Source organism: Callithrix jacchus, chromosome 16, assembly GCF_049354715.1.
Source record: "Callithrix jacchus isolate 240 chromosome 16, calJac240_pri, whole genome shotgun sequence".
In the NCBI taxonomy this organism is placed as follows: Eukaryota; Metazoa; Chordata; class Mammalia; order Primates; family Cebidae; genus Callithrix; species Callithrix jacchus.
The window spans coordinates 12,211,213-12,226,994 of NC_133517.1; the positions used below are offsets into that span (position 1 = coordinate 12,211,213).

The following is a 15,782-nucleotide window of genomic DNA, read 5'->3' on the forward strand; positions in this document are numbered from 1 at the left end:
AATCTTGGCTCACCGCAACCTCCGCCTCCTGGGTTCAGGCAATTCTCCTGCCTCAGCCTCCCAAGTAGCTGGGACTACAGGCACAGGCATGCACCACCATGCCCAGCTAATTTTTGTATTTTCAGTAGAGATGGGGTTTCACCATGTTGACCAGGATGGTCTCGATCTCTTGACCTTGTGATCCACCCGCCGCAGCCTCCCAAGGTCCTGGGATTACAAGTGTGAGCCACCACGCCCGGCCCATCTGTTTGACACTTAACAGGAAACATGTTTGTAAATTGCTGTTAAATTTAGGTAATACCGTGGGGCACTGTGGCTCACACCAGTAATCCCAACACTTTGAGAGGCCAAGGCAGGCAAATCATTTGAGTTCAGGAGTTTGAGACCAGTCTGACCAACATGGTGAAACCAGTCTCGGCTAAAAATGCAAAAATTAGCTGGGCATGGTAGTGGGCACCTGTAATCACAGCTGCTCAGGAGGCTAAGGCAGGAGAATCGTTTGAACCCACCACTGCACTCCAGCCTAAGTGACAGAGCAAGGCTCTGTCTCAAAAAAAAAAAAAACATTACAGCATAAATTAGCTGGGCGTGGTGGCACACACCTATAATCCTATAATCCCTGCTACTTGGGAGGCAGAGGCACAAGGATAACTTGAACCTGGGAAGAGGTTGCCATGAACTGAGATTGTGCTACTGTACTCCAGCCTGGGCAGCAGAGCCAGACTCTGTCTGAAAAATAAAGAAATAAATAAAATTTAAAAATGTAATTTAGGGTGTTGACTACAATGTCCAGGGTTACCTTATTCTTTACTGGGAAGAAGTGGTATTGTGCTTTGCTATTTTCTATTCTGTTTTCTCAGTAATTAGGAAATGACAGAGAAAGGGTCTATATTTCTGAGTCTTGCCCAGTACCTACCACTAGGATAATTGAATAAATCGATTTAACTATTACTCTTTGAACTATTGGAACAATATGTTGCTGAATTACAAAATTTTGTATTTAATTATCTTAGGTTTCATTAAGTTTTTGCCTTTTAGTTACATTTTGAAATACATTAGAGTTACAGTGGGTTAAACACATCTCTTTCTGATTAGAAATTAGCTGCTATTTTCTGTTATTTTTCCTTAACTGCTGTCCACCTTTGAAATTTTCAGACTTTCCAAGAAGATTACTAATAATATTGTTTATTTTCTTCCAAGAAATGCTGATATTGACCAGGTAAGCCATTACTGAAAAACTTCCATGAGTTTCTGTCTTAACTGTTACAAGGATGGGAAAAGATACAGGACATTTCCTTACCAGAGAATGTGTTTATGAGAAGTCCCTGACTCTCTGACTCTTCTTAGAAAACCCAGTAGCTGGAAGTTAAATACATGTCTGTTATATCCTCTTCATTTCCAGTGCTCCTGGCATACATAGACACAAATAGAGGAGCACTTGAGGCTTTGTGAAGACATACTGAAAAGAAGATTGGATGTGTTGTGCTTCAAAATGGCATAGTTAAACTAGCCTTTTTTTGTTTGTTTGTTTGTTTGAGACGAGGTCTGGCTCTCTTACCCAGGCTGGAATGCAGTGACAAAACCTCAGCTACCGCAACCTCCACCTCCCAAGCTCAAGCCATCCTCCCAACTTAGCCTCCCAAGGAACTGGGACTACATGCGCATGCCACCATACCTGGCTAATTTTTGTATTTTTTTGAGGAGACAGGGTTTCTCCATGTTGCCCAGGCTGGTCTCAAACTCCTGAGTTCAAGGGATCCGCCTGCCTCGGCCTCCCAAAGTGCTGGGATTACAGATGTGAGCCATTGCATCTGGCCAAGATCTGCCTTGCTTGGAACCTACCTTGAAAATACATTTTAGCTATTCCTGAAAATGGTATCCTAAACAGAAAGAAAGAGACGTAAGATCCTAATTTGACCAGGAACAATTTTTAACTGTAGTCTTGACATATGGGACATTTAACTGATATTCAGATATTCTTTTTAATTTATTAACTTCAATATGTAATCGTGTTATGTTTTTTCCCTAGTAAAATTGGATCTGGTACAATAAACTGGCTCATAAAGATCAGATGATTTTTGTATATCAGTGGGGCATTGTGGCTCATGCCTGAAGTCCCAGCACTTTGAGAGGCCAAGGTGAACGGATCACTTGAGGCCAGGAGTTCAAGACCAGCCTGACCAACATAGCGAAACCCCATCTCTACTAAAAATACAAAAATTAGCCGGGCATAGTGGTGCACACCTGTAATCTCAGCCACGTGGGAGGCTGAGACAGGAGAATCACTTGCTTCCAGGAGGTGGAGGTTACAGTGAGCCAAGATTACACCACTGCACTCCAGCCTGGGCAACAGAGTGAGACTCTATCTCCAAAAAAAAAGAAAGATTTGATGATATCTCATGCTTTTGTTGGTTTTTCTATAAACACTTACTACGTATCTGCTTTGTGCCAGGTACTCTTGAAAATTTTTTGTCTTTCATATTCCGCATTTCACTGTAATGTTGCTAACTGGGTTTTTCCTTTTTCTCTTACTTAATATTCTCAGAACTAGCCCTAGTATTCTGACATTTCTCGTGTTTTTTATTCAGGAGATTTTAGCTGCATTATTTCTTCAACAGTGTTCTCCTCGTTATCTTTTTTCCTTTCTCCAGGACGTCTATTATGAGAATGTTAGTCTTTCCTATCTGTATTTTCTAGCGTGTGTCCCTTCCTCTTTCCTTCTACGTTACCTCTACCAGGTTTTCTACCCAGCATATCTATATATTATGAAGTCCAATGTATCTTTTTCCATTGTGTTTCCTGTGCTTTAGAGTTTTATAGTTTTAGCTGAGTAGTGCTTTTTGTTGTTGTTTTTGTTTTTTCTTTTGAGACCATCTCGCTCTGTCACCCAGGCTGGAGTGCAGTGGCCAAAACATGGCTCATTGCAGCCTCAACTAACTGGGCTTTTCCCACCTCAGCCTGCTGAGTAGCTGGTACCACGGGCACACAGCACCATGCCCAGCTAATTATTTTATTTTTTGTAGGGGTGAGGTCTCACCGTATTGCCCACTCTGGTCTCAAAATTAAAGGCTCAAGCAATCCTCCTGCCTCAGCTTCCCAATGTGCTGGGCTTATAGGTGTGAACCACCATACCCAGCTGAGTAGCATTTTTTGAAAACTACTAATACCCTAGTCCACTGGGAAATATTCTCTGTTTTCTAGGGTGAGGCCCAAAGGTAAGTTAATTTTTAAAGTGCCCCAGGTGTTCAAATGTGCTCAGACTTGAGATTCTCTGGGTTAAAAAAAGTAAATGAAATTAACAAGCCTGAGCTCTTATAATTAGGCAGTGAAATTAGATATTACTGCCTTTCATCTATTTATGATCCATTATGTCTAAACATTAGACCTACCAAAATATTCATAGTATGTGTTACACCAGTGATAAGAGAAGGACCGTGTATGGAGGAGAAGAGGGTCAGGTGTGGTGTTTCATGCCTGTAATCCCAGCACTTTGGGAGGCCAAGGCAGGCAGATTGCTTCAGGCCAGGAGTTTGAGACCAGCCTGGCAAACATGACAAAACCCCGTCTCTACTACAAAAAAAAAACAATTCGACAGGCACAGTGGTAGGCACCTATACTCCCAGCTGCTTGGGAGGCTGATGCAGGAGAATTGCTTGAACCCAGGAGGGTTGCAGTAAGCCTTGATTGTACCACTGTACTCCAGCCTGGGTGACAGAGTGAGACTCTGTCTAAAAAAAAAAGAAAAAGGAACGAACCATCTCTTTGCTTCATGTGTTTTCAGAATTAAATTTCATACTAAACAGCAGGTATTTTGTATCTGCTCCTCATATGATTCAGAGCTGCTTTCTAGACTGCCAGATAAGGTTGAGCCTAACTATTCCATAATTTCAGTTTTTCTCGTATGTGAATATTATGCTCCACGTCTTCTCATCAGAGACGATGGGATACTTAGTGGGCTGTATCCCCCATCCTTATATTAAATGTAGACGGGCTCATTTGAGTGCTTGAATAATGATAGGAAATTCACTGTTTATCTTACCATTTATGCTGATTAACTTTTTCTAGTTAAATTAACACTTTAACAGAGAGAAAGTTAACTTTTTCTTTAACTTGGGTTTTTGTTTATTTCAAAAACTTATCAGATTCACGTTTTCAGCCTCTAGAGGGAGTAATGACCCTGGGGAATAATGAAACCAAGAAAGACTGGTGAGATTTCAAGTGTATTGTTTTGTTTGGTATCAAATTACAATGGGATATCAACTTTTTTTAAATGAAGAAAATGTATCCATGTGTAGGAACTTTTTAATGACAGGAGACAATACTCTAAAATTGAGAGAAACCACAGTTGTGAAGAAACTGACTTTTTTTGTTAAGGAACATTTAGAATGTTACAACAACCTGAATTTACAAATGGTTTGGGTTCCCAAGTGTGTCACAGTTGGCTGTTAGAAGCTCACACTGCATTTTCCTGATAGAAATGTCTGTGAAGGACAGTTAATTTCAGGGAGATTGTACTCTTGGGTAATATTTATATTATTTTAAACAGCATGCACTCAATACAAATTCAACTTAAATATTTCCATGTAAGAGATCATGCTCATTGTTTTCTGTATCTAGTGAAATGTTTTTCTAGGTTCCTTATTACCTCGGTCTTCTATTCCTTTTTTCTGTTGGGAGATGATTCCAAGACGTGCATTTCTTGCTAATAACTGAGTAATTTAGAAAAAAAAATTGTTTGTGAGAGGCTCTTTGGAGGTAAGGTATATCGTTCTCTTTGAAATTGCTATTGAAACCCAAGGACTAATTTTTTTCTTTTTTTAATATAGTTTCTCTCTGTCATGCAGACTGAAGTACAGTAGCATGATCATAGCTCGCTGCAACCTCAAATTCCTGGGCTCAAGTGATCCTCCTGCCTCAGCCTTCTAAAGTGCTGGGATCTTAAATCTGATTCTTTCCAGAGTAAACATATTTTATCTGCTTGATGCCTGTATCTTGCCATGCTTTCCTTTCTTTCCTTCCTTGGACATCGAGAGAATTCCAGCTAATTTGAGCTTTGGATCTACCATGCCTCACAAACATGAAAGATTTCTCTTTTAAGTAGTAAACCTATGAAACATACTAATAGAGATTTCTGAACAGACAAGAACTTTTAGTCCTTCCCAAAGGAAGATGCAGGCAGCGATTATCAAACACCACCTTTGTATGAAATCCTTGTTGGCGGAGTCTCTGACATAAAGTGTCTTGTCTCTTAGCCCAAGGCAGGAAAGAAGAGAGGAAATCTGCTGGTCTGTTTGCTGTGGCAGCTCCTCATCCTGTTTAATTATTGTAATTAGACATGAAACAGCTAGGCATTTGGGCCAGATTCTACCTTTTTTACTTCCTCATAAAGTGGAGACATTTACAAATTGGCTAATACTTTTGTGAAACCCTAGGATTCTTTCAGTACAAAATTGATGTTAGATTTAATAATGGGATTCAGCTCTCCTTAGTTGGAGGAATTCTTGAGACTCCAATTATCTTTTTAAATTTTGTTCTATAGTGTTGAGGAAACAAAACATTCCTAATTGTAACAGTCACTTCTAATAGTTTATTTTGGTAGGTAGGTAGGTAGATGGATAGGTAGATAGTAATGAGGTACTTATTTATAGGAACTATTTCTAAAACTTCCCATATATAAAAATAGATTTGTAAGTATTTGAATAATGAACTATCTATCAATATTAGGTAATGTTGTATGGAAAATGTTTTAAATATAACTAAATTCAGTTTATTAGCATTTTTAGTGGTTTTGGCTAAATACATTAAAAATTTATCGCAGATTTATTTGCAAATATTAATATTCTAAGTAATTATAGTATCTATGTCTTTAATAAATGGAAGATTGGGTCCTAAGTGGTTTCTAAGTATTAGATCTTTTAAATTTGTGTGAAATTGTTCTGAATGAAGTTAATATAGTGGAAATCTAATCTAATGGTAGCTCTCTCATATAGGTAGAGAACCTTAGTCCAGGTTTAGGAACCAGAAGCATGAGAGAATTAAAAGAAGACTGAAAACTGGATTGGGCTTCTGATACATGTTGGAATAGTAGCCTGTAAACCGGTTACCTGAAAATAGCCTTTACAACTCAGAGCACTGCAAAGTACATTCATCCTACCACACTAACAAGACCCTGCATTCATACGCTACACGTCCGCAGCGTAGGAGCTGGCAGTCATACTTAGAGTGTATAGTATACAGTGTCCTTGCCCATTTCATTGACTCATCATGACACTCTGGAGCAGTGTGTCTCTGGAGCACCTGACTTCATTGACAGCTAAACTATGGAGGTATAATGATTTGCCTGGTCTTTCTGCCACACAGCTACAGTCATTACCCCTTGCTGTCTCCTACTGACACTGTGTTCATTACCAAGAAGAAACAGATTCATCTGTTACCACAATATGAGCTCACCACGAGACTGGAGCAATAAGTAGAATTTGACTCTTTCAGTAACTGGTTCCCAAGTTGTCTTTTTTTTTTTTTTTTTTTTTGAGACAGGGTCAGGCTGGAGGCAGTGGTGTGATCACGACTCTCTGCCGCCTCCCAGACTGAAACAATTCTCCCACCTCAGTCTCCTGAGTAGTTGGGGCTACAGGTGTGCACCACCACAGCTGGCTAATTTTCTAAATATTTTTTTGTAGAGATGGGGTTTCGCCATGTTGGCCAGCTATTCTCCACCTCAGCATCCCAAAGTGCTGGGATTATAGGCGTGAGCCACTGCACCCAGCCTGGTTCCCAGTTTTCTAGACCAGCTCTGTTCTTGGCAAAATCACTGCTTAATCGTGCACTGCAATTCAGGATAAATATTTACTAGCCAGTTTTTCCCTTGGGAAGTCTGTTCCTGCACAATTAGAGCAGAATTCTTAAACCGTATTTATTGTCATGCTCTAGAGGGACTGTGGAACTGACTGGCCTCATAGTTGACTTGGGAAGACACAAATGCCGTTTTGCTGAAATGCTTGTAAATATAGCTTATATCTTCTTCACTGCTGTGGGTAAATTTTCGCAGTAAGTGAGAAAACGTACAGTAGTGAAGGAAACATAAGAGGGTTACCCAGCTCTTCTGTGCCACACATAGTGCTACCTGCCAGCCCTGCGCTGATAGGCTGTGCTTTCTGTAACTTGTCCCATTGAGCAGTCTTCATGTTTCTAGTATCTGGTTCTGAGAATGAGTGAAGGACAGAGCTCAGTGAACTGGTTAGTTTTGGGTTTGGGTGGTTTTTTTCCTTCTTCTTTGGAGACAGAGTCTCGCTCTGTCTACCAGGCTGGAATACAGTGGCATGATCACAGCTCACTGCAGCCTCAACTTCCCAAGCTCAAGCACTCCCCCTACTTCAGCCTTCAGAGTTTGGAACCATATGCACGGGCCACCATACCTGGCTAATAGTTTTATTTTTTGTAGAGACAGGATTTCACCGTGTTGCCCAGGCTGGACTTCTAGGCTAAAGCAGTCTTTCTGCTGCCACCACCCAAAGTTCTGGGATTACAGGCATGAGCCACTGTGTCCGGCCTAGTAGCCTCCTCTTAGGACTTGAGTGTAGATTAGCTTGTGATGCCTGGGAGAATTTTTTTGACCTGTCACCAGGTCATCTACAGAAGCATCAACAGGTGCCCCTGCTGGTGATGGTGGGCTTAAGATTTATTTACTTAAGCATGGACCTCTCATACCTGTTTACCATGTGCAGAGAAATGGAACTAAGTTTGAATATTTGTAAGTTTGAATGATGCCTGATTTTCTGCTGACTAAAAAATATTTTCTTCTTTCTCCTCTCGGAGAACTCTAATTATCAGAAATACTTCTGCCAACTTTGTTTTACTTTCATGTGGTAATTAGTTGGAAGTAACAAAGGAAAAGAAGGACAAAAAGAACTAGTGGTAAGGCACTGACTTGACCTGTGTGATATTAGGTTTGTAGGCACAGCAGTATCTTAGATGCTTGCTGCTGCTAGCCTTGTATTTTGACACAGATGTGTAGATCACATAAAATGCTCTCTATTTTTACCCAGTACAGTTGTCATCTGACCACATTTTTGCATATTGCAGATATCATCTCTTCCGTGTAGTGATAGAGCATTTTTCAGCACTCTGATGTTTTCGTGTCTTTTTTCTGATAAAGGTACCTGTCATTAGTAATTACTGTATATTCTTCCAGTAAGATGCAGTTGGGAGGTCATTTTCTCTCATTTGGTTATCATGCACTTTTACTTTAAATCCAGTTTCTTTTGGGGAAAAAAATGCAGTTTTGGGCCGGGAATAGTGGCTCATGCCTGTAATCCCAGCACTTTGGGAGGCTGAAACGGGAGGATCACCTGAGGTCAGGAGTTTGAGACCAGCCTGGCCAACATGGTGAAACCCCATCTCTACTAAAAATACAAAAGTTAGCCAGCTTCAGTGGCAGGAATCTGTGATCCCAGCTACTTGGGAGGCTGCAGTGGGCCAAGATTGTGCCACTGTACGGCAGCTTCGGTGACAGAGCCAGACTCTATCTCAAAAAAAGAAAGTCTAGGCACGGTGGCTCATGCCTTTAATCTCAGCACTTTGGGAGGCCAAGGCAGGCAGATCACAAGATCAGGAGTTCGAGACCAGACTAACCAACATGGTAAAACCACATCTCTACTAAAAATACAAAAAAATTAGCTGGGCGTGGTGGTGAGCGTCTGTAATCCCAGCTGCCCAGAAGGCTAAGGCAGGAGAATCGCTTAAACCCAGGAGGCAGAGGTTGTAAGTGAGCAAAGATCGCACCACTGCATCCCAGCCTGGGTGACAGAACGAGACTCCATCTCAAAAAAACAATGCAGTTTTGAATGTTTATTTGATGCTTTACTCTGTGTTTTAACACCTTCATTGTGATCTTTTCTCTGTTTCTTCTTTCCCAGTCTCCAAAGAATAACTTTACTGCCTGATGTCAAATCTAGTCGAGAGTTCAGTCCTTGATTCTAGTTCTGGTCCAAATTATAATTGGGATTTATTTTGGTAAAATTACTATATTTAGGTAATATGCCAAAAACATGTAAACCAGAGCTCCTAATCTTTATCTGTTTCTACCTGCCGTTCAGCCTATTTTCATCCCTCCTACCCTCTGTTCCTCTCACAGTTTACTAAATTGTAAGGGGAGGGAACCAAATAACATTTTGTCAGCTAAACCTTCTAGTGAAAAATAAGGACAGCTAGAAATTAATGGCATTAAATTTGCCTGAAGCGAAGTTACTTGCTTGAACTACTAAATTTACAGTCTTTCCAACTCCAAAATTTTAACCTCTGAAACATACGTAATTTTGGGGCCGGGCATGGTGGCTCACACCTGTAATCCCAGCACTTTGGGAGGCCGAGGTGGGTGGATCACCTGAGGTCAGTAGTTCGAGACCAGCCTGACCAACATGGAGAAACCCTGTCTCTACTAAAAATACAAAATTAGCCAGGCTTGGTGATGCGTGCCTGTAATCCGAGCTACTCGGGACGCTGAGGCAGGAGAATTGCTTGAACCCGGGAGGCGGAGGTTGTGGTAAGCTAAGATTGCACCATTGCACTTCAGCCTGGGTGACAAGAGCAAAACTCCATCTCAAAAATATATATAGTTTTATGTAGTTTTGAAAATGTGAAAAAGTACAAAAAAGCCAAAGTTAGAAATTATTTGTAATCCGAACACTTGAAAGTAACATGTTACGATTTTTAAAAAAAACATTTGTTTCTAAACACTAAGTAGATAAGAGTTTTCTCACTGTGTCACACAGATTCACCTTCATCTCCAGTATCAGGAACAATGTTTGTTTTATCTGTGCATCATCTGACTCTCCCAACTAGAATGTAAAATTTATGAAGGCAGGGATTTTTGTTTGTGTTTTGCTACACTACACTGCCTAGAACAGAGTCCTGTAAGCTCTCAATAATAGTTGTTAAGTAATCAGAACTCGTGATTTCTGAGAAAATTCCCATCTTAACTTCTTTCTTTATTTTAATCCAAAGCACCCACATCTAGATAATCCTCCGAAAGGTATTAAGAGAAACAAAAGAAACTACCCTACCGTCTCAGAAATTGGTTTTTATAGCTTATATAAGAAATAATAACCAGCTATATAGTACCTTTAATTTTTTTTCAAGTAAACTTCAGAAATGGTTTTCCTTTTCTTTAAAATGCTCTTTTAGGGAGATAGATAGTATTTCTATTTTTCAGATTAGAAAGCCAAAGCCTATTTTAATGGCTTTCTTAACAACAACAAAAATTGCCTTTTTAAAGTGGTGCAGCAAATTATTGGTAGAACTGGAGATTTTTAAGTTACTTGTTAAAAGGCGCAGCAGAAATGCTATACTTGAGTTATATCTCAACTCATAGAAAAATTATTGTGAAAAAATAATATGCTGTTTAAAATGCCTTTTATTGGCTAAAGACAAAATTATTTTTTTTTGCCTTTTCTTGTAAAAAAATCAGACTGACATGAAGATACCAAAATAGAATTTAAAACATTTATTCCTAATAATTGCTACTCTGAGACTTCTTGGCTATTTTCAAATTTCTAGTTTCACTTTAAGTATTCCTTACAAAAAAATAGTAGAGGGGGTGCTTTTAATTATTATAAGGGATACTGTATTTCACTTATTTTCACATAATAATGTACCACAGAATGACCAGTTGCTTCTTCCCTATTTCTATGTCTGTGACTTTTTTTTCTAAGAGGAAGTTAAAACACTTTAAATTACATACTCATTGGAAATGCATAATAAATTGTCCCTTCTACCAGAAGCTGGTATGGTATGCATAAGACCACTAGGTTACATTCTCTCAACCCTTAAAACCAAACCAGACTGAGCACCTCTTTTTACAAAATATGCAACTGTAATTTTGCTGGTTTCAGTTACAGAAAATACTTGACTCTCGTTTATAACTGTCCCTAATACTTTGGGTATCCCTTTCTTTTTTTTCTTTTATTATTTTTTTGTGTGTGTGAGATGGAGTCTTGTTCTGTCTCCCAGGCTGGAATGCTGTGGCTCAGTCTTGGCTCACTGCAACCTCTGCCTCCCAGGCTCAAGTGATTCTCCTGTCTCAGCCCTCTGAGTAGTTGGGATTACAGGCGTGCACCACCACACCCGGCTAATTTTTGTATTTTTAGTAGAAACGGTGTTTCACCATGTTGCCCAAGCTGGTCTCAGACTCCTGACCTCATGATCCACCCGCCTCGGCTCCCAAAGTGTTGGGATTGCAGGCATGAGCCACCACGCCCGGCCTGGGAATCCCTTTCTCTATTGCTGTGTCTTCTCCTCTCTGCCTGCCAGGGCTCTCCACTGCATTCTCCCTTCTCATGATCTTTCCTCCTGCTACCCCAAAAAACTGATTCTGATGAAGTAATCATGGGTTAGAAAGTAACATTTTTGCTATGTAAAAATCTCTGAGAGGTTGGATGAAAAAAGTACTGAACCAAAACAAAACCTTCCCTGTGTAAGAACTTAGGGTAAAACTTTACTAAGTTTGAAGGTGACTGCAAGCATTGTTGTCATGGAACAAAAGAATCTTTAGCAGCTGACGGCCCCTGTCCCCCCATCAAGTGCTGGTCATTTGGCTAGCATCCTTTTGGTGCTAACTGTGGAGGTGCAGAGGGAGTGGTGCTTTCAGCTTCCTAACAAAGGAGTTAGTCACTGTGTTCTAGTAGACCTCAAAAAGAGCAATGTATTTTACCACAATTGTTGCAGAAAGCATCTAAAATACACAAAATGGCAACAGGAAGGAGAAGCGGTCCAAGGTAGGAGAAAAGAAAGGAGACCAGTGAGAGAAGGAAAAGTAGAGGCTAGACTCCTCATGAGAGTAGGGATTGTGGCCTGGATCAGAGCTAGGATTATGTAGCAGGTACTCAGTATATACTTTTGAATGAATGACAGAGTGAAATGCAGACAGTAAGATGAACAGGACAAAGGCTTTCAGGGAAGGGAGTTAATCTTTAAATATTTTTGTTAAGAAATAAACCTGGTGGGGGAGGAGGAGGAAGGAAGGTGAGAAAAATATTTTAAAAATAAACCTGACTTTGGGAGGCAGAGGTGAGAGGAATGCTTAAGACCAGGAGTTCAAGACAAGGTTGGGCAGCAAAGTGAGACCCTGACTCTCAGGTTTAAAAAAAAAATTAAATAAGCCTGATGTTCGGGAAGGGTTCCTTCACTTTTTCTTCCTCTGAGTTCTAGCTATGGCACTGGAGAGATCAAGTCCTATACGACAGCTTAGCACCATTAACTTTCCCACGATACCAAAAGGATCTGAAACAACAAGTATTCCCACCTCCAAATATTGTATTGATACCTGCCTGGGAAGTAGCAATGAACCTTTGACATGCCTTATTATTCAAAGGACTTTAAAGTCAGAGTCTCCCTGTTATTTAATAAAGCAGTATGAGTGAAACACTGTTTTGAAATAATGCTTATGTGTGTGTGTGTGTGTGACTTTCTTCTGTTCATCTTTTTAGGTGGCATCCTTGGCTGGGCCTGGAGGGCAAGTGGAAATAGAACAGAACTTCCTTAACAATAAATTGAAGACAATCACTGCATATTTTGGTGACCTAATTCGAAAACCAGCCTCTGAACCTAACTGTGCGGCAGTGCAAGGACAAAAGATCGTGGAGTAATCAAAACATTATTCAGATGAGGTGTTTGGCACGTCTTCCTCTATTCACTGATATTTTCTACACATGGTCTTATATCACTGTAGGAAATGGAAGCTTACAGGACTCGAATAAATATCAGTGAAATATTTTGTGATCTTTGAATAACTCCTTTAGAGGAATTATGCAAAATTAATATATGAGTTCTTTGTAAAATTTTTTATTTTATTTATTTTATTTTTTTTTTGGAGACAGGATCTCACTCTCTCACCCAGGCTAGAGTGCAGTGGCTTGATCACAGCTCACTGCAGGTTCAACCTGAGCTCAAGCGATCCTTCTGCCTTAGTCTCCCCAGTAGCTGGGACTATAGGTGGGCACTGCCACACCGGACTAATTTTTGTATTGTTTGTAGAGACGGGGTCTCGCCATGTTGCCCAGGCTGGTGTCAAACTCCTGGCCTCAATCAATCTGCCCACCTCACCCTTCCCAAGTGCTGGGATTACAGGAATGAGCTACCGTACCCAGCCTTACAGACACACTTTTGAAGTGTCCTTTTCACTTATAGAATATGAATACATCTATTTAGACTTTTTCTAGAACTTTCCTGTTTTCATGTCTTTGCTTCTTCTGGCACTGGCTTCTTAACACCCTTCTATAAAGTTTGTGTTTGTAAAATTTCCATTGCAACATCGATATGAAATGTATTTTGTAATATAGCAATTTATATTCTTTTTTATTAAAATGGCAATGAAAGGAAGAGGGATGTGTGTTGCTTAATTATTAATCAAAAAGTATGTTTAGTCATTTTTGCAAGTAGGCAAAAAAAATGGTGACATACAACTCTAGCCATTGAAGGTTAGATCTGGGACTTCTCTATTTTAATAAAAGGAGTGTGTTATTGACTGGGATAGAGTTAGGGAATTGAATTAAATTTGGGGAATTCCCAATAAAGGCTAGAAAAATAGCTGTTATATAAAGAATTTTGTTGGAGTATGACTTACGTCTGCTTGGTCTGCAGTACAGTAACAACTGAGCTGATCATTAAAGGTGAAACGACTTTTTGATTAATACGCAACTTCAAAATCTGTCCAAATGTTCTTGGTTTTTAAACTCTATGTAGCATTCTTAAGGTTACTAGGGAGGTGGCCGGTGACGTAAAGGCAGATTTCCAAAATCTCCAATTTTTTTTTAGTTTTTTGTCACTTAACCTTTCATGCATATACTTCTTTCCACGACTCATTTTCTTACTTACATATTAACAAAACTAATTCATCTTCCCGAACATCTTCTTTTTCCTCAGTCTTATATGAAAAGAACAGGAAGCTTAGGCTTAGTTCGCTCTAAGACTGAGATATTCCTGCCCACTAATCACACAGGGATCAAACTAATTCATAGATTCTTCTACAGATCATCAGCATTCAGAAGGACTTCAGAAGTGTTCTAGTCCATTGTGTGAATCAGGTTCAAAAAAATCTTACTAAGAAGACAAATACGTAAAATGGATAAAAAGGCCAGGCACAGTGGCTCACACCTGTAATCCCAACACTTCGGGAGGCCAAGAAGGGCAGATCACCCGAGGTCAGGAGTTCGAGACCAGCCTTGCCAACATGGTGAAATCCCATCACTACTAAAAATATAAAAATTAGCTAGGAATGGTGGTATGCACCTGTAATCCTAGCTACTCGGAAGGCTGAGGCAGGAGAATCACCTGAACCTGGCAGGCAGAGGTTGCAGTGAGCCAAGATTGCACCACTGCACTCCAGCCTGGGCAACAGAGCAAGACGCCATCTCAGAAAAAAAAAAAAAAACAGAGCTGCTTAGGATAAAAAGTGAAGAGGCTAACAGCTCATGTTCTTGTACAACCAGGTCATTTTTTCTTATTAAATTGTAAAACTTTAAAAATAATTTTTAATAAAAATATGGACCAGGTGCAGTGGCTCACGCCTATAATCCTAACACCTTGCGAGGCCGAGGTGGGTGGATCACCTGAGGTCAGGAGTTCAAGACCAGCCTGGCCATCATGGTGAAACCCCATCTTTAAAAAATAAATACGGGCCGGACATGGTGGCTCATACCTATCATCCCAACACAGGAGACCAAGGCAGGTGGATGATGTGAGCTCAGGAGTTCAAGACCAGCCCAGGCCACAGGTGAAACCCCATCTCTACCAAAAATACAAAAAAATTAGCTGGGCATGGTGGTGCACACCTGTATTCCCAGCTACTCTGAAGGCTGAGGTTGGGAGGATCAGTTGAGCCCTGATTGAACAGCTGCACTCCAGCCTGGGCAGCAGAGCAAGATGCTGTCTCAAGAAGTACTCTAACAATTTAAATACAAAGTGAACAACTCAAAAAGAACCTCACTGTTGAACGCTTTCTCTCCCCATCTGCCACATTTTCCTTCCCCGTCTTGCCACTGTTAACACGTGGTTGCCCTTTAAAACATTTCCCTATGCAATAAAAACTTGTGCACACACAGTGGAATGGGATGCAATTATTCTGAAATTTGACTTTTAGTTTTCACTTAATACAATATAGTGAGCTCCCATCTCTAAATACATGCATTTCAATCTGTATTATCATTTTTAATAGACATGGTACAAACATAGGAGAGTTGCTGTAATCATTAATCAATTACAAACATTTTAGTTGTTAGTAGTTCTTGCAATTGCAGATAGTACTGCAGGGTATATTCCAAGTAGAATAGATTTCCAAAAGTAAAATTTCTAGGTTAAAGGTTATGCTGCTTTGATTTGGTATGTCAAATTTTCCAAATGTATATTTCTACCAAGTATGCATTAAAGGAGCCAATTTTCCTCACATCCTCAAAAGCATTGTATATATTCCCTTATTGTTACCAATCTGATCAACATTCGGTGGAATTATTTTACTTTGCATATCTTGATTGCTAGTAAGGTATAAGCAATTTTTCACATATTAGCCAAATACGTGTTAGGCTTGTAGGGTTTGTTTGCCAAATGAATAACTAATTGCTATGTTATCTTCTATTACAGGAACTAACCTTTCTCCAGAATTTGAAATCTGACCGGTGTGTGTGTGTACATACATGTGTATTCATACGTGTGTATGTGTTTCTGAAATTATCCACCTATCCCTGTGCCATATGTTTTTAATTACTGTAGTTTTCATCATATGTGTTGACAGT

At 39.9% G+C, this 15,782-nt stretch overlaps 1 protein-coding gene across 4 annotated transcripts in view; it reads left to right on the forward strand.

The window, feature by feature from the left end:
* The window catches only part of TGS1 (trimethylguanosine synthase 1), a 56,859-nt gene extending 41,099 nt beyond the window's left edge, over positions 1 to 15,760 (forward strand). For 3 of the 4 annotated variants that reach the window (XR_013527835.1, XM_002758906.6, XM_017965346.4), the window contains 2 exons: positions 1,141 to 1,219; positions 12,483 to 14,259. Coding sequence is in view for 3 of the 4 variants with exons in the window: in XM_002758906.6 (XP_002758952.4) it covers positions 1,141 to 1,219; positions 12,483 to 12,641 (238 nt within the window). In the remaining variant the exon portion in view is untranslated. Of the gene's footprint in view, positions 1 to 1,140; positions 1,220 to 12,482; positions 14,260 to 15,630 lie in introns of those variants that run through there. The other variant, XM_008982649.5, reaches the window with a different exon arrangement.
* Positions 15,761 to 15,782: the final 22 nt, after the last annotated feature.